This window comes from Aphis gossypii, chromosome 1 (assembly GCF_020184175.1).
Source record: "Aphis gossypii isolate Hap1 chromosome 1, ASM2018417v2, whole genome shotgun sequence".
Classification (NCBI taxonomy): Eukaryota; Metazoa; Arthropoda; class Insecta; order Hemiptera; family Aphididae; genus Aphis; species Aphis gossypii.
In genome coordinates this window covers 28391437-28411478 of record NC_065530.1, presented here as the reverse complement: position 1 = coordinate 28411478, position 20042 = coordinate 28391437, and the positions used below count along the sequence as shown (strand labels likewise).

The 20042-nt window shown below is 34.1% G+C and overlaps 1 protein-coding gene across 1 annotated transcript in view; it reads right to left on the bottom strand.

The window, feature by feature from the left end:
* Nucleotides 1-20042, bottom strand: part of LOC114124577 (peroxidase) — a 31545-nt gene that overhangs the window by 4008 nt on the left and 7495 nt on the right. The window contains exons 2-5 of the mRNA XM_027987868.2: nucleotides 1229-1337; nucleotides 968-1094; nucleotides 705-877; nucleotides 372-548 (exon numbers count right to left, since the gene is read on the bottom strand). Coding sequence (XP_027843669.1) covers nucleotides 372-548; nucleotides 705-877; nucleotides 968-1094; nucleotides 1229-1337 — 586 coding nt within the window. The remainder of the gene's footprint in view (nucleotides 1-371; nucleotides 549-704; nucleotides 878-967; nucleotides 1095-1228; nucleotides 1338-20042) is intronic.

Here is a 20042-nt window from a genome sequence, read left to right as displayed (position 1 = left end):
CAATATATTGACCAGCCCCGAGGCTGGTTTTGGGTAAAATATAAATTTAAAACATTTCGCACGCTCATATCTCTCTATAATTCTGTAATGTGTGTGCATCTTCGTAGTACGCCGTACCTATAGGTGCGTGTGAAAGAATCACTTTCTCCGCTAGAAGCTCAAAATTATAATTGAAAAAATGTATATGTAATAAAATAATATAAAACCACCCACCTACTCATCATTAAACTCGTTCGCATGTCGAGGAAAAATACTAAAAGACGTTGTAAGCACTGCAAGTTGGTACGTATGAAATTTAATCGTAATAATATATTAAATACAATACCTTATATGGTTATATGAATTACACGGCTATAGTTTTATGCACTTACTTGCTTGTGTTGTACCCATAGACATGGACATATCATGAGTTACGATTTGACCCCAGGTCATGGTGATGAGAGTCCATACTGGATCAGGGATTGGAACATCCGGGAACATGACAATACTGATGAGACGGGAACCGGGCAGAGGTTCACCACTGACAGACGTGGGTGGTGCGTGAATGCCTTCATCATTAATATATTTCATTATTAGAAATGTACAAAAATGTTTAAACTATTGTATAAATGATGTAACAAATCCGATTAAAGCGTCTATTGGTAGACACGAATACCTACGATATTAGTATGTATATATTATAATAATTATATGCTAGAACTCACCGTCAGAGTACTTGGGTGGCAAGAGTCTGGCGTACTTGGAGTTGGGAATACCCCAGTTGGTGTATCTGAGATTGTTGCAAGATCCATCAATGGTTCTGTATTTGTTGTTGGGGCAAGGGCCGATCGGTGGCTGGCATCCAGCGCCCTGTGGAGCTGTGGGTATTTCACCGAAACTATAAAAGAAAATGCGTACGTGTGTGAAAAGTTTTATAACGGCGCGTGAAAAACACTTGACTTAAAAATTATATTATTATAACACTCACTTGTTGGGTCCGGGACGGGGTCCAAGACCGGAAGAGGCGGGCGACGGTGCGAAACCGAAACCTGGCTGCGGCGCCTGGTACGGGGATGCAACTAAGGGTTGTCCGTACGATTCTTGTGGCAGATAACCTCGATTCACAAAATAAAAATATTATTATACTTATGCGTCTTAAACATATACTACTACAGTTATGCAGATAATTTATCAGATCTGCAATCACCAACTTGATTGTGTATATACTATATGTAATATTGCAACTTACCGGTGAAATTGTACGGATCGGCGGCCGGGTAGTATGGCTGGTGGAATATGGCTGCAGCCGAACAGAACAGGCTTGCCGTCAACAAGACGACCATTTTGTTCAGCGACATCTGTAAGTAAAATCGACGTTATAATATTATAATATGCTATTTTATGAACCAAATTGGCTATATATATTTTTAAAAACGAAATTTTCAATAAGCTCAAGTGACATTGAGATTCAATATTAATTGATTCATTTACCTACTTATTATTTTAAAGATACATTTTTAAAATCTATTTTTTTTTTCTAATAAGTTTCAAAAATTCCTAGGGTATTACGCCCTCGCATTATAATCATGCGATAAAATCTACGTTATTACACGGTCGTACGAAACGTCACAGTCTCGTAATATACAACATATTATACCTATTATAGATTTAATATACAATGAACGACGATAAAGATCGTTGATTTTGTGAAAATCTGTTGAACGATATTAATCGCTAACTTGAGATACTATATTTTACTTTCGCCCATTTCGTCGTCTGCGTTGTCGTTTGTAAAACAAGCAAAACGACCGTATAATATTATAATAATAGATTTTTTCTAATGTGGAATCTCACGACTTTGATCGGTACAGGGGGTAGTGTAACTACTTGAAAAAAATAATAATATTTCGTATGCCAGAGAACAACAACAATAAGAATCACGCCCAATGATCTGCAAATGTACACGAAAATAAATATATAATAATATCGTGCGGCTATTAATAATCGTGTCAAGGGCGATTAATCTGCGATTTGGGTGTGTGTGTGTGTTTTTTTTTAAATATTTTTTTAACGCGGTGTTCTATAATAATAATGATAATAATTATTATCATTGTCGTTGCTATACAGCTGGGGCCGTGCGTAGACCGTTTTCTCACTGATCATATTTTGTGTACCTATATATACGTCAGAACGTGTTACATATAGGTAATATATATAAAATTACAAGTCTTAATTTATAAGACTGCAATACCATGGATTATACTATACTTTACTTCGTCGATTTCGTATCGTTTCAAATGATCAATAATGATAATTATTATATTATTATTATTTATATTTGCATTGTAATAAATGACGCTCGTGTTATACTTTTCCATTTCGGTACGATGACTTCTCGATTTGACCAACCTTAAATTCTGAGAGGATGGGGTGACAGTTGTATTAACTTAGGGTCCCATTCTAGCATCCATAATGATTGTGTAAAACGAATATTAAATTTTTCATTAAAATTATTATTTCATATAGATATATCACGTGGTAGGTACCGTGTAAATAGTAAAAGTTTTTTATTGGTTAAATTTAATAAAAATATGACTATAAGTTTTTAATTATTATTTATTTTTATTTTTATTTTTTTAATGTTTAACTATATTCGATTAGTTTACATTAATTTAGTTTCATATTTTATTGTTGTTGTTGATTTAGTTCTAATTTACCGCATTAAATTAGTATTGGCTTTCATTTTTTTATAAAGACAAATTTATTATAATATCCTTTTATGCACTGTACTATATTATGTAAATGTATAATGATAGAATATTATGAAATATTTATCATTTTAAAATCACGTACATTGTATACCATAGTTTCATATTCAATAAGTTTATATTGTGAAAAATTATATTTTCAATTATTTTTAAATAAAAATCTGTATATGTATATATTATTTTATTATGTTATTCTGCGTGTATATATATGATACACTCATATACGCATTTTGAGGATTCGACGAACGATACAAATGGCGCATGTGATATTTATATTATATAATGCATAGACGTTAATCCTTCAGCTATTTTATCATAATATGTATCGAATAAATTAAATGGTAAGTAAATTATGTTTAATGCGTTTAAAAAATCACTTTGCCATGTAAACGCGTTGTGTAATAATATTACAGTTAAATGTAAAATGATTACACAATCTTAGGATCGAAAAAAATCGTTTTAGTATATAGGTACTTGAAAGGAATAAACTACATTTTATAATATTAAGTACCCGTATAAGTATAATATCTAGGTGCATACTACAAAGTTGTTTAATATTTTCGCCGCGATTCCCAGTAGATACCTACTACTAATAGTAAAAAAATATACTATTAATACTTTTAATACTTTTAATCGTTCTATTAATATTTTTATATAGGTACACTGTAGCTATGCATAAAGTATTTAAAGGGGAGCGAATAATTACGATTGTATTAGAAGATATTAAAGATCTTTCATTGTGTAAAAAATATCGATTTGTTCTCTAATAATGTTTATATGAACTGTGACGAATAATATATTATATAATTATTATTTAAAACGATATAAGCTAACGTTAAATATATTTTTTATAACGACAATATATTATTATGTACGTTTAAGTTGTTCGAGCGAAGAAAATTGATGATTTTTTTTTCTTTTCAATCGTAACAATGTATCTTCATCAAACGATATTATCAATATTTGTGTAGGTACGTAATAACAAACGGTCTTACTTTTTAGCGCAGCATATTGTTTTGATTACAAGCTACATGTCGACACTGAAATCGTTAATTGAAAACTGGCGTTGTCGTAATTATTAAACATTTTAGAAAGTGAAATTCGGTATTTCCGAGCCACTGTTTAACTGTTCGACTATAATATCGTTGACTTCCGTAATCTGTTTGGGTACTAAATATTGTATTACACTATGTATCGTACGTCGAGTTGTATGGGACTCATCAGTCATCATACAATTATTATCACAATAAAATATCGAGTAGCGCTGCAGCATAATAATCGAATTTTGAACGTTTAAAATATGAAACCAATTTCGTCTCGGTCCACAATAATATTACATACAATATTCTAGATGCATCAAATGCACGTTGTCAATAATTACATGGGTAAATGTAAAAAATTATAATATTATTAAACGTCGTTTGCGAATTATCGTGCGTAAAAATATAAACAATATAATATTAAGTTCGTTATTTACAGGTACCTATACAAACGGTGTAAAATACTTATATCATCATACTAAGGCTATAGCTATGTTGTTTCTTTGTCGGTTTGTCGTACTGACGAGTGACGACCGAGTTGTACATTACTGTAAGTATAACACTGAAAACGATTTTAAATACACATTAACCGTATTCGCCGGAGCAGACCTTCTCAACAAACGGATTGTGAACGGAACCGAAAAAAAAAACAAAAACGGTAAGTCGCGCACATTCCGTCCTTGACTGTGTGGTGTCCCCTTGTCGCGGGAATCTAGGCCACGAGAAATTTAAAATAAAATAAAATACAATATTGTTTATACGTATATAACATACCTCCTATGTATTATACGACGACTATATAATGTTGCGAACAAAATTTCAGTGTTTATATATCAACGGGACGGTATTTATTATGCGAATCAAACAGCAGGAAACACATATGCGTTCATTGTGACATCCGCATTATATGATGTTTATATAAAAGTGAATGAGGATTCCGTAAACGCGTATTAATAAAACTGTAATGAAAAAAATGGTATGTTCTCGTTGTCGTCATCGTCATCCCGCAAAAGCGTGACTTGATATATCGCAATATTTATCATGATCAATTATTCGTTTTCTGAGTTCTCGCGCGGTGGTGCAGTTGTAGAGAATTATTTATTATTCGAGACAACCGAAAGTGTTGATCGCCTAAAGCAATCGTACACACGCATAGGTACCTCGTGTCGGCATTTGTCTTGATGTACGACAATAATAATTGCATAGGTATTATTAACACGTTCACCTCAAAAACGGCGGTAACCTAGTTATGTCACGTTATATATATACACAACAGCTGCATATACATGTAACAAGTTTCGCCTCCGTTTGTTACAAAACGCTGCTTACGACTTATGTGTTTATGCTAATTGGTCACTATTATATTGTGTATAATAATATTACACATACACACACACAGGTAGATAAATTCGTGCATGTTTATGCCGTGCGATGATAATTATTATAAGAATACATAATACATAGGCAACAGACGTATAATATATTAATATGTATAGGTATATACCTAACAAAAAACGCGCAATTTAGACTATGTCCAATAATTCATTATCCGCGATTACCGTACGCGATAAGTACTTACACGGCGGAGTGTTTTCAGTAAAAATCTCAGCCGGAGGTTATGGGTTAGAAGTGACGCAGTGTCAAGGTTGCAAGCAGATACGACCAAATCGTTTCGTAATCGATCACGCAAAGCAGTGGTGAACATTACAATATAATTATTATAATTTATAATATTTATAACTAGGAGAGCCTATAGTAAGTATCAATACACAATCAACACATTTCGATGTAAATATTATAATATTTACCGCCTTACCGCCACTGTGTGCGACTGGACCCGATACATGTCATCATCTACGTATTGCGAACGGTAGTGAAAATAATAAAGTTGAGGAACGACGGTGCTGATTTTTCGAAATTTTGTGAAATTTGAAAATTGTATTTTATGTATTCTAGTTGGCGCCTTGATTGTAACCCTTTTCCACTAGTTCAATGTATCTATCTATCTATGGGTGGTTAGGACGGTGTGTTATATTAACAAAAATTACTTGACAAGAAAAACTCTTAGTTCATTGCATAGTTCCATCTTCTCCTGTATAAATTCGATAAAATACTAATTTTCTTTAACGTTAACAATAATAATGAATTGTAATAAGTAGATTTGTTATGTTACACGCGTGTAAGACACAGAAAAGAATACACACGAGGATACCAAGTCCTCTATAAGGCCCACGACGTCGGCTTCACAAGTACCTATAACGCGCTTAGTTAGCTTCATAGTACCTATATTTATAAATGCGTATTCGTCTTGCATGTAATTGAACGTCAGTTGACCCGCGACTTTGTAACGTCTACAATATAATGCGTGTGGTGGCTTATATATACTGCTGCTGTAGTATATATTTATGATTAGTACATCATAATACTGGTTACTAGTTATATAAGTTGTATGAACCCGTATTTATCAACCTTATTACGGATCTGAGGGACCGCGATGACTTGACTGAAATATTACCGGCCGATCGTGATGATTAAATTCAAAAAAATATATTATTATATCATATTATACGGTTCGAATTCCCGGAGTGGGCGGGATTATAGTCGAGCGGCTTGTCCGACTAGGAAACTTTTCGTTTAACCAGTTCTAGACTCGAAATGTGCCAACATTCAGTGTTGTGGCTGTGTATAATATGATAGGTACGAAGGTTGTAAGCGTGGACACTGCCAATTATAATTCCATGACTTCCTCGTCGGCCGTTGCGCTACGTGTATGTGCGCGCAGTCGTATATAAGTAAAAAAAATCATTGCAGTTCGCGGGACAGCCGATTTAATAGCTATACATAAATAATTACTTTCGTTACTTTTACGATTTCGTAGTCTTGACCGCATCGACTGTATAGCTATATAATATTATTTATAAACAGTGCCCGCTATCTCCTAATAGATGTGACGACGAAAGTAGGCGAAGACGATGACGGGACCGGATTTCAACTGTCGAAAAAGGCTAGAGAAAAGTGAAGAATTCGTTTGCTCAAAAGTGAAATGTTTTAGCAGCGATATTATCGGATGATATATATATATATATATATTAATATTTTGATGGAAAACATAACCATATCGATTTCGGCGGCGATTTGACAAAATAATAATCATAGACCACGTCCTATCAGTTCGTACTGCATGATATTACAATTTGGGCTCAGATCTCTTCACTATTATTGGTTTTTCATGATATACTAACTGTCATCAGTACATAATGACTCGATAGTAAAAAAAAAAAAACGTCACGGAATCATCTCAAATCGTGATATTAACTTAAATATACCTGATAAACCTCCTCACAGACTTGGACGTTACTGTATGGATATAGTGGTCGAGTATTAATATCAATCACCGTTTGAATGTGTTGACAATGAGCGATTGCCTCGTTCATATTATACACCTATTATAATATATTATAATATCCTAATTGCTCGATGAGCTAAATACTGCAACGTGTGTACAGGTTGCTTAAATAAAAATATTGACGAAATAGCGATGAATATTCGGGATTCAGACATGTGTATTTATAGGTAGGTGTATATTGCGGTCAACTATACATACGGTTTAAGTTGATGCGTGTGGCGTATGTATATTCATACGAGCACACTCGGACACTTTGATCCACCGAGTAAACACGATAATCAATAATAATAAATGGTACAACATATATGTATTGGTTATTGGGTTCACCACTGCATCATATATATATACGCAGCATGCACAGATCTTTAACCTCGTCCGTGTTTGCTCTGCGGCGAGGTACCTATAAATTTTATGGGTCGGATGCAATAGATGGTCGTCGTTTCGACAAAAATCAATATCACGATAGGCGTAGACGTACGCCCGCAGATTTTAGCCGTTTTCGGTCCGAGATCGTGCACGCTGTGGCGGTGCACGAGTCGAGGCTGTTTTGTTTTTTTTTTTTTTTTACGAAAATCGACCCAGTTGATGTGATGTAATCATAATAATCGCGCCTTAACGAGACGTTGAGACGAACAATAATTCATTGTTGTCGTTAAATCGCGAGTAAAAAACACGTTCACACACGACGTATGACCCGGGCCAATGGTCCGATTAAAATCGGTCGATACACGCCGTCATATTAAATACATCCGACCGAGGCATGTATATTAGGTATATTGTAAAAATACGCGTACATATATGTGCGTATGTTGCGTGTGCGAATTTTCGAAGGGGCGCGTCGCCTGATCGCAGCGGGTTTTCGGTGGTATACGTATATAGTTGCGCAACATTCGAAAACGACACAAATAACAGCGAATAGGCAAAACGGCTTTCAAAAATGTGCTTTGGACTCTTTCAGAACGACAAGAAGTAAGAGCTGCGATATCTGCAGAGGTCTCCTGGGCTCGCGAACGAACGAGCACAATTTCAAGCCTTCGGAGCAGGCGTTGACAGTTATTATTGAAACTCATTAGCTACTCACCTATAATGAAATCTATAAGGTTTCGATATCACATAACACCGCACGGCTAAAACTTCCCGCGACCATCGGATTGCGGGATTGCGCAACTCGCCGAGACGAGGGTCACACGAGTCGTCGTCGCCGTTTCCAATCGTTCAACGGAATCTGCCGTTACGCACATAAATACGGTACGGTAACGTGTGAGTGAGTGTGGGTGGGCCTGGGACGTTATGTGTGCGCACAATAATAATATAATATTTTATGTTATGGAAGAATAATCGACACGCGCGTCTGGCGTCCTGACGGTAGTCGGCCTTCAACTTGACACTACCCCGCGCTTGTATATAAGAGTTGTACGCGCGTCGTCGTCACGGTGAAAACGCGATGCTCGGCGGTCGATCGATTAACCGGTGGAACTCTGGTCGTCAAGACCGAGTGTTCGTTATTTATTATAATGATATTATTATGATTTTTGTTTTCATTATCGCCGTTACCGATTATGTAAGTGTGGGTGAGGGTTCGAGATGATGATGATGATGATGTACGGCGTATACGACGTGTATAGGAGACGATAGGATTCGAGAGGGAAAATCGTCGACGAAGCGCACGCGCCGTTAGAGATTCGCTTTCTTATTATATATATATAGGGAAAACGTAGTTATTGATGCGCTGTACCGAGTACAGTATCCTTGCCAGACGAACAGCCTCGCCCGGATCATATATTTATTTTACGCGCTTGTTATAATGTATAATCGTAAGTACGATGACCCACACCGACGACAGTGTGTAATAGATATACTCTCTATAGCTTTAAATAGGTGTATTAATGTTTGTTTAAAACTACCTCGGGAACCCATTTTTTAGGCACACGCATAACTTAATATGCATAATAATAATATTATTACCCGCAGGCTGCAGTGTTATAATATTGATGTGTTACTATTTCATAATATAATACGTTTACTGTACATTAATTTATGTTTCCGTATATATATTTATATAATATTATTATATATTTTAATGGTATACGACCGCGTTTCTAAACGTTTCGTCAAATAACTCGTATAGTAATAATTATGAAGTATACTGTTATATATTAATATATTATAATATATTAAATAGGCATCATAATATGTATAGAACGCATATTAAAATATGTGTTATGATGTACTATGCCGACCGATGTAATAATTAAAAATTCGACTACGTCGTTACGTGAATTTTTATGTTTTTTACGAAATACTCGCATGTGTGCGTAGTGCAATATAATATATTATAATATATTTTATTAACTGGCACCATATCGCGTTAATGTATTACAGTACTTAATTGAATAACCCTCAAAAGTTCAAGGCATAATTGGACCGGCTTTAGTCGGACCAGCCCAAGTCATTGAATAATGTTTGTTCGCCCCGAGCTTGTAATAATATAAGGTTGTATCAAATGTGTGTTACCGGAATTATCGCGGCTTAAATCGCTAAAAACAGTTACCTATGAAAACGCGTTTGCGATCAATGCGAGTGACTTTAATATTATAATTGACGTTTAAACCCATAACCAGCGTAACCCCCTGGCGAACCGCAACTATTGTTGTCCTACCGATTCGTTGCGATCAAGTAACCACAAAATAGGTAGATTTGCCTGTACGATGTTTGCAAGTGATAGACTATAATATACATTATTGTAATCAAAACCATCAAGCGCAATTACATAAATAATTTATTAGAAAAACGACGAAGCGCTGTAAAATGATGGGGTTATAATTATTTTTTTATTCGTTTGAAAATTAATTGTTGCTTATATCATATTATATTCTGTGATGAGTTGATCATTTATTATATTATTTTCCACCGTCATATTTTTAAATCTCATAATTTTACTATACGGCTATTTAAATATATGTAATGACTGGTAGTCAATATATTATAACAATTGTAAAATAATATATACAAATAGAAATACTATGATATTATGAGTTATACGTGTGCGTAAAGGGCGTTTCAGTGTCGTTTTAGCAATGTCATATTTTATTTAAACCTCAAAAATAAAAATACTAATAACGCAAATTAGTAAGCGGTGAAATGATTGTTTAATATTTACAATGAAAAACCAACCACTCCCGGAAATCGATATATACTGTGGATAGAGGTACATTATAATATTATTATTTACTCGGTGGTCGTACTTGTCTATCTCAAATATAATGTAATTGGACCGAATTCCATTGTGATAATTAATATTCGACCCGCAAAACATTTTAAAGAATTTATGCGAAGCAATTAATTATTATTGACAAACCTACCTCGCGACAAGGTCGTATAGAAATAAATTGTATCGAGGTCGAAAAAAAAATAAATAAGATAATAATATGTGTAACAACACTGTACCATTCTGTTGTAATTTTAATTTCAAAACAAAACGATTTAATCTACGTCAATTAAATCGTATAATAAATATATATATGTATGTGACGTGTGTGTTACATATACGAATTCTTGCAGGAGATACCGGCTGAGTTGCCGAGACATAGCTCACCTTGTCTGTGTGACCCATAACCGAACTCGTTTATTTTCTCATACGGTAGTCCTACAGGGCATTTTTTCCGCATGGTTTACACATTATAAACTGTCACTTACGTGTATCTAATATTATCATTATTATTATTATTATAATGCGACGTGTGTAAGCGTGAATAAAAGTTGTGCGCTCCGAGCATAACATTATGTTATTGTGTTCTTTCCATGTACCTTATAGGCGTATATACATAATAATATGTGCGTGTGTGTACGGACATTAGGAACATTATAAAATAATATTATACCATCTGTTGTCGTGTGTCGTAAAAAATAACGACAATATAATCCTCTTGTTAGTAAACGTTTTTGTGTTCATATTATGTATACCTATTCTTATTCTCTATGTGATTCATATATATTATATATCAAGTAGTATATATGCATAATAAAGTACACGGCGTTTGATTTTTATAAAGTACCTAAATATAGGGTACCTAATTCAATGCGCGATTGATTTATTACGTATAGAATGACTGACTCACGTTTTTTAATTATTATAAGCTCGATCGATAACGAATTATATAATATAATACGCTCGTATCATTTATGTTACCGATTACATATTATATGTATATATAGGTATAATAATTATCAGGGTTAGGAATTAGGATTTATATGAAATAAAAAATTTTAAAAATAAAATAATACTGCACAATGAAATTATTTGATTATCGATAGGTGATTTCTAATCTTTGATATTATAAATAAAAGTGGAGAAGTATACTTCCTAGTTTTAAAATTTAGATTGAGTGGAAAACCAAAGTTACCTACTCTTTAAATCATTTGTATTACCTACTCACTGATAAATCTATAGAATTTTTAAAAGAAATTTTTTTTCGCTCAAGAAAAAGTAACCGGTTTTATAGAATTGAAATTATCAGCATAATGTGACGTGATATTTATCAAATTATAACTACATTCGTTTAAAGAAATCACAAAATATATTATGCATTTATCGTGTTTATCTAGTTAAAATATGCAATAATATGAAATATAGGGTTAAAATATGCTAAGTATAAAATAGATCATTTGTTTCGATATGAAGTTATTCGTAGACATCACGAAGTAAAAATATTTCCTTAAAGGCGTAGTAAAAAAGCCGTTATTGCATATATATTCTAGCTCTGAATTCTAATAATGGTATTAAAAATATGCTACGCATCGTTACAACACACAAAACCTCGTGATTTGTATATATACCTATACTCGATGTATTATCATAATATGTTGTACTTATAGGTATATATAATTGAAAATTAGACGAGAAATATTATAAAACCATAAAAAATTATCTCACTGGTAACTGGTTAGTTTTGCTTTATAAGGTCACGTTTACAACAAAGTCATTGTGTAAATAAGATTATTACGAGGGTGATATCGGTAATTATACAATAACGAAAAAAATCATACATAATATTATATGCGTCCTTACAATATAATGTCCTTAGACTTAAATGCTTATCGTTTCGATTAGACCTATATAATATATCTATCTATGTGTGTATATCTAAAGTATGTAATTTATTATTGGTATGTAGTGATAATTTAAGTATCAAATTATTTAAAATATAATAAAAAATGGAACACGGATAAGGTCATTAATGTATTATTATTATGTGTATCGATCATTATAATATAAATTTGTAATGCGAGTACCTACACCCATATTACTAGTATTATTTATATATGATTATTTTTCAATGCAATTTATCGACCAATAGAAACATAACGCTCAATTATGTATAAGAACAATATTTGTTTGGATACTATTTAATGCCGTGTACAGACATATATAATATTATACGTAATATATATGTATAGATATCGATATACAATACCTTTAGAATAATATATAATGTATATCATACATCATATCACTATGATATATTTATGTATAATTATAAGTAAAACTAATAACTATAATATACACTTATCGAGTAACGGACGTGTACGGTGTACCTATATTATAGATTACATGTTATACAATATATTGTTATACGAAGTGGAATACATTATAGGTAAGTCGAGAGTGTTTAATATCAAATTTACATCAGAATCTTGTGAGTGTGCGTGTGTGTGGTATATACGTCGAACAGAACACAGAACAGATCCCAAGGTATAGTTTTTCACAATCGTTTTTACTATCACCTGAACATTATACAATCAGATCACTTTACTGAAACAATTCCATAATGAAACAAACAAGAGGGCATTGATCAAACAACTATTTGCCGGGACCGGTTTTCGTTTACACTTTCATTTAACAATGAAAGTCCGGTTTTTCGTATTTATTATGTTATTTAATATAGAGTATCTTTATTATACTCCATATAATATCAGTTATTACTTATAAAACGGCGATTACGGTCCATGAATATATTATAACGATAAATTTCAATTTCTTACGGTTGACACATTGTTGGATCACCGTGAAATATATGTTATGGTGACACGCACTTATTACGACCTTAACTCGGATAAAGTCGACCGTTCATATTTAGGTACGTATACCGCTTATACGTCGTAATTATTATAAGTGTAATCTACGGGAAATCTGAACGCGCGCGGCCTTTCAAGACCTTTCAAACCTTCGATAAAAAGAGGGTCATTCGCGGTCTTCCTACTGTATTTTAAATAATATATTGCATATAATATTATACACGTTAAATCGATTAATGCGATAGTATAGCCGTATAGGACGGGACTTTAAGCCTAGCTGATTATCACTTCCTTTCCCACGCGGAGTTGTCTTTCGCCCTGCAGTATGACAGTATACCGATAACATATATGCAGATACCTACCTCGTAAATCATAACAATATTATATCCGTCACGCGGGCCGCGTATTACGATGACCGCGACAAAGCAGGGAGCTAGGCCCACATACGAAACGTTTCACGTGCCCGCCGACGTATCTATTATATGTACGTGTGGGCACGCATCTATATAGTTATACCTATGTACACTTACAATATGCGCCCGTTGACAATACCCGTTACGTAACACAACGCAACGTTGCAATTGTTGCAAATTAGACAAGTGCAGTAATAATAACAATAATAATATGTGGTCTACGCCGAGATGATTGATTGTGTTTATCGCGCTGCCGCAACTGCGGCGTGCGTGTGCCGCAACGTCGCGGTCGTCGTGACAAAAACGAGACCAGCGTTGAAGTCTCCGGTGACTGTTATATCATATTATATTATTATATTATACTGCTATTATTGTATCTAATCTAACCGCGATGATGTATAATTTATGCTGTGCTCGCAGGATGGCGTGACAAGTGGGTGCCGTTAAACTAGCGTATTCGCGATAAACTTATAATGTAATAACAGCTGGAGTGAAATTTATATATTATATTAGATGAATTGATAAAGAATAAGGCACATAAAGATATTCTTGTATAAAAGAATTAAAAATGGACTGCAGGAAATCGTCCTGAAAATATACAACGTTCCTGCAACGAAATTCAAACTTAAATAATATATAATTTGTTTATATATTATTTGTTATTTCTGATCAATCCCGTGTATATGTATGAATAATCTTACGTTGTATACCTACTTATATCTATATATTATGTGTCGTTGTGATGATGTATTTAACGTGGAATAGTATATATGTTTCGTCCCTCGTCGTTCCGGTATGATCTTAATTGCGTTTGTATTCTCCTGCAATGCGTTGTGAAATGCTGGCCATCGGCACGATGAGGTGCATTATACAGTATACACACAATAATATATTATAGCACGTGTTTGGTATATATATGTATATATTGTCATCGGAAAAAATCTCGCGCGCCCAACTCGACCGTGAAATAATATAAACCGTCGGTATCGTGAATAAAAGTATATATAGGTAATGAATGCGCGCGGTAATGAGCGGTGACGTCGATGTCGTACTTATATTACGATTTATAAATGTATGTATACTATACCTAGCTATATAATATTGTGTGATATCCATTATTATCACGCAGTGGAATGTCGTCCGACGGTGAACGTAACGACCCCGGAGCTTAGTGCGCATACAAATACTATGTAACTGCGATCGACGGCCGAGCGGGCACGGCCGTTGCCGGGATCGAAGTCCGCAATCATATATTTACATTGATATATTATCTTATAAAATCGTGTCCGAGCTGCTGTGTATATCATAAGAAATTCGCACCGGTTTCATCATAGCTTTGCACATATTATAACATGGTAATATTGTAATAATGCCATATATTTTAATATGTGTGAGCGTGTGTGAGTGCGCCCATTTTGTAATATCATATAGTTTATTATAATATATTTCTCCGTAAATGAACACACACGATAGCATATATTATACACACATATAATATAATATATTATGTAGATTAATGTAAGTATATATATGTGTATTGAATATGGTGCGCTGTGTGTGTCATCCGCATCCCGCCGAGAGCGAACTATATAAACTAGATTATAAACGTATTATTGCGGAGCTGATATAGTATATAGAAATAAAAAAGTTTTAATATTATACTATTTCAATTCTCAGTGCGGTGTATGATATAATAATAGAGTATATATGATCCACGAACGTGACAACGTGAAAATCTGCGCTACCGATTCATATTTTTAAACGAGTTGCGTAATAAAATATATACTCGGTGGGTTTGCACAGATGATAATCGCAACGATATCAAAGATATTATTTTTTGATGAAGTTTTTTTTTCTTACTTTTCGTAAGTCTTGTTTATAGTAATATACATATAGGTATAGCGTTTATATATAATATACTGCTGTAAAACACATAACTACTACTGTGTACATTATACAATAGTTTTCGGGCCCAAGGACGGATCGTGAAAACCGCACGGAATCGAAAACACAATTTTCGCGTATCGCGACCGCCGGCCGAATTGTTTTTCTTCTGAATATTTGATTTTGTAACGAGTCCTTCGAAATGCCGCCGAGGACCAGCAGCACGCCGCCCGCGATGTGTTCGCGAAAAAATGATCGATTACGATGTTATTTCAATACGTTTTATTATTTAGTATTTAAATTGGCTAACGCGCCATTTCGCCGCCGACGAGACGTTCTCACGACCGCACACGCGCACTGCAGCACACGAGTCGATGCGGTGTATGGCTGTGCAGCCTAAATGTACTTACTACATCGCTCGTCAATATTTCACGTGTTCTTATATATTATACATACGCATTTGTTACACAACCGATTTAATTAACTTTTCAATCATATATGTATAAATATACACATATCGATAGTATATAAAAGCGTATAACGATAAATGTTTTCATACATACTCGCGTATATTATACAATAATTTACGTGGTCATGAATATAATAAATTATTATGTATAATATATGCATAAATGGGTAAATTCGGATTGGGAAATGTGCGCACAAATGCGAACAATCCGTTTTAATGAGCACCTAATTTCTCCTCGTTAATCCGATACGTCATCCGACCAATACAATAATGCATGTGTGTGTATGTAATATAGGTAGAACGTATACAGTACCTATGTACTTGCGCCCATTATTGTGTCTAGCTTTATATGTTATCGTACGCGAAATCGTCGAATAAAATCGTGTCCGTTGTCCGTAAACGTATTTATAACGATCTATATAATATTATGTGCGCGTACGATGGATTTCCAGATCAGAATGTACGAGAATAAATCATATTATTATTATTATTACTATTATTATTCAGAGACGTCGGTTTCATTAAATATACCAAGTATACCTGTACGGTGATGGTTACTCACATGCCACATTACGTAGTCGTTCGTTTCCCGAAAATCTCATTAGACAAACGATAGGTAATGTATTGCTTTCCGGCTGCCGAGCGCGAAATCTTGTCGAAATATACATCACGCGAGCATTAGATAATGCTGCTGTGCTCGGGACACGATCGAAAAGTTATTGCATATCGTGTTGTACGCGTCATATGTTATGATCGTATATATTATTATATGCACTGGTGTGTTCCCGTAGGAAATATAGGTATAGGTACTTCATATTGTATGCCGCGTGTTCTCGATATTTCGTTGATGGATTAAAATAATAATTAATGTCGGAAAAAAACGATTCTTTAACGCGAGGCGGGTACGCCGCTGATGTTTCTCACCAAACTCATCATGACGGTTAATTACAAATCTTGCGTCTGAACTCCGAACGGATTGGAACTTGGATTATGATGGCTGAGGGCGAAAATTATAAAATGAATCGTTTGGCTTGTTCGATGATCATGATTTAGTATGTCAATTTATTTAATTCATAGGTTTTATAAAAATTTTGTATATATATATATATAAGTGTATGGAAAAATTTTAGTTTAAATTTTAATCGTGATCGTCGACATCTCTCCATCAACAAAATATGAACCGTCTGTCCGGTCGGACACTCCGGTGGCTTAGCATATAATATTATTGTATACTTTCAAAACACTTTTGTATGGGATCATCGCACTGCATCGCATATATAATACCTATACGCGTTATGTATCATTCACATATAATATTATGTACTATGATTATTATTGTGTGCATATTATATGCTGTTGCGATGCACGTCTAAAACGTTTTATAATAATATTATGACGGTAAACGATGAACATATTATACGTTATTATAATATTCATAAATATTGGTCGAGCAGCATACCGGGAGCGGGCTCCGTTTCGATTTGTATATCATATAATATTAAAACTGTGTCAAATTTAACGGGCAGGAAAATTGTTCTCGTTCGAGGACCACTTCAAAAACATTTCACGTTTCCTGATGATGTGATCTATACATAGATAAAGGCGATGTTATAATAATGACAATATATAATATTATAATAACAAGTCGCCGATAAATGGCACCGTCTTAAATCCAGGACCGAGTTAGTCGTGATCGTTATTATAATATAGGTATATACAGGAATAACCCGCTCGATCTCATATACGTTATTTGTCGTGTGCTGCGTACCTATACACTTCAGCGTGTTCGTCTATATAGCGCGAAGAATGAGGTCATATACACATTGTAAATATATGTTATAATATATATATTATATATATTGTATACATATTGTCGTGTACACAATATTTTTTTTTGTGATGAATGCTACGGATTTACGACGCTCTGCTCACAATCATCCAATGCAGCGTGTGCGCATAATATTCGTTTCGCGTGTACCTATGTACTTACGTCATTATAATACGTGTGCGGTGCGAACACCTATATATGCATACAGAAAAACACGACGCTTTCCTCGTATACACACACATACACAAAGATGTGTGAGTATTTGTAATCGCATGCAAATTTTATGCGTCCGCCCAAATGAGACTGCGGCATGTCTAATATTATAATATTAACGCGCGTATTTATTGTTATTATTGTCTAGGAGGAGCTTCGACTCTGGACCGTCGTCGGCGACGACGTCTCAATATGACCGATTATAATAATGTTAATATGGATATGCATTGGTACCTGCTATATTATAGCAATAAGTGCAAACCAAACCGTGTATGATATATAATTGTGAAATCGTTGAAAACTGAAACTTGAATTCGATTGCTAAAAGTAATAATAATCGTCGTCGCATCAACCATCTCTGGGACTTGTCTTTTTCAATCGTATTTGTATCGTGTATCTCGTTCTTGAACGATAGATAGAAGTTAACATCGCGTATCATATACGATTTCATTTGTACGCATACACCATTGTTCGGTATACGGACACATAGTATTAATTGTAGGTGTCTATAGATACAGCGGACATCGTCAATACTACAGTATTATTAAATATTAGTATACGTTGTATAGTTATGCGTTTAACTTTTTCTTTTTCGAGACTTTTCTACCGACACGTATTTAGAGATTTGATGCCCTATGGCCTATAGTTTATCATAATTTTTATAAATTAATATTATATTTAGCAAGACAAGCAATAACATCGAATATGTTTAATCCACAAGCAACACTATACACAAATATCACATAGTGGCGGGGATAATGACGAATTGACGAATTTGTTCAGTTTTTCGTATTCGCCCGCAACAATAAGCCTGACCTCGGGGAGTACGATGATCGCGTAATGATTATAAATTATAATAATATTATGTAAAAAAAAAAATGCATTGAGTATTTTTTAATAGAGTTATTGGAAAAATTAGTTTATAATAGATTTTTTTTATGTGATGTAGATTGTATATATAGTTGTCGTTATTGTACAAAAAACGGCTACCTTGGTTGAATAGCGTACGGTTGAGCTATCTCGGAAAATTTACTCCAACGACGCTATTTTTTACACACACACACACACATATATATATATATATATAGTAATTATATGATTGTTATATAATATATTGTTATCGTTGAATACTTGAATTGGTATTTTCTTCTCTGGCAGCGCTGGTGCATGTGTCCGTCAAAACGGTTTTAACAATGACGCGATTGACTCGCTCTCCTGCGAAAACTACACTAAAGAAAACTTGCAGTAAAACGATCATACATATTATGTATGTGTGAGATAGATAGATAGATAGAGAGAGAGAGCGCGTAAAATTAAATATCATAACTGTTTTTGTTCTCCCTGTTGTGCCTTGTTCAAACGCCCACGATTTATAATATGATATTATTATTATATCATATATATTGTCGGGAGTTTAAATGTTTGGTGCTCAACACTGGACCCGACAACGGTGTATAAATACACACAGATCGTTGGATCCAAAACAATGGCGTTAAATGATAACGAATAGCGAAACGTGACTGGCGCTATATTCGGTGAATACATTGTGATGCTATAGTATGATATAATATTATACAACGGGCGCCGTGTTATGTGTTTTTTGAGTACTCGGTGTACCAGACTTACTGTGTACACGAGAGACGTGCCATATATATCATATTATTATATTGTCTACACACACACACTTGTATGGACCAAGTTATAGGTCTGTGATGTATATAAACGAACTGCGCTGCAGGGACTCACATCTGTCGGTATGATGTATATAATATATTATCATGATTCATGACGTATATATACCTACTATGTGTTACATGACGACCCCGGTGTGTTTCGAGTGTACGCTTACACGGGAATAATAATTATTATTAATTATATGTGTATAGAAAAACGGAAGAAAATATTCGTGACATTTCGATGGTTCTCCGGCCGAATTTTAACTGCGCTGCACATTATGCAGTTATATA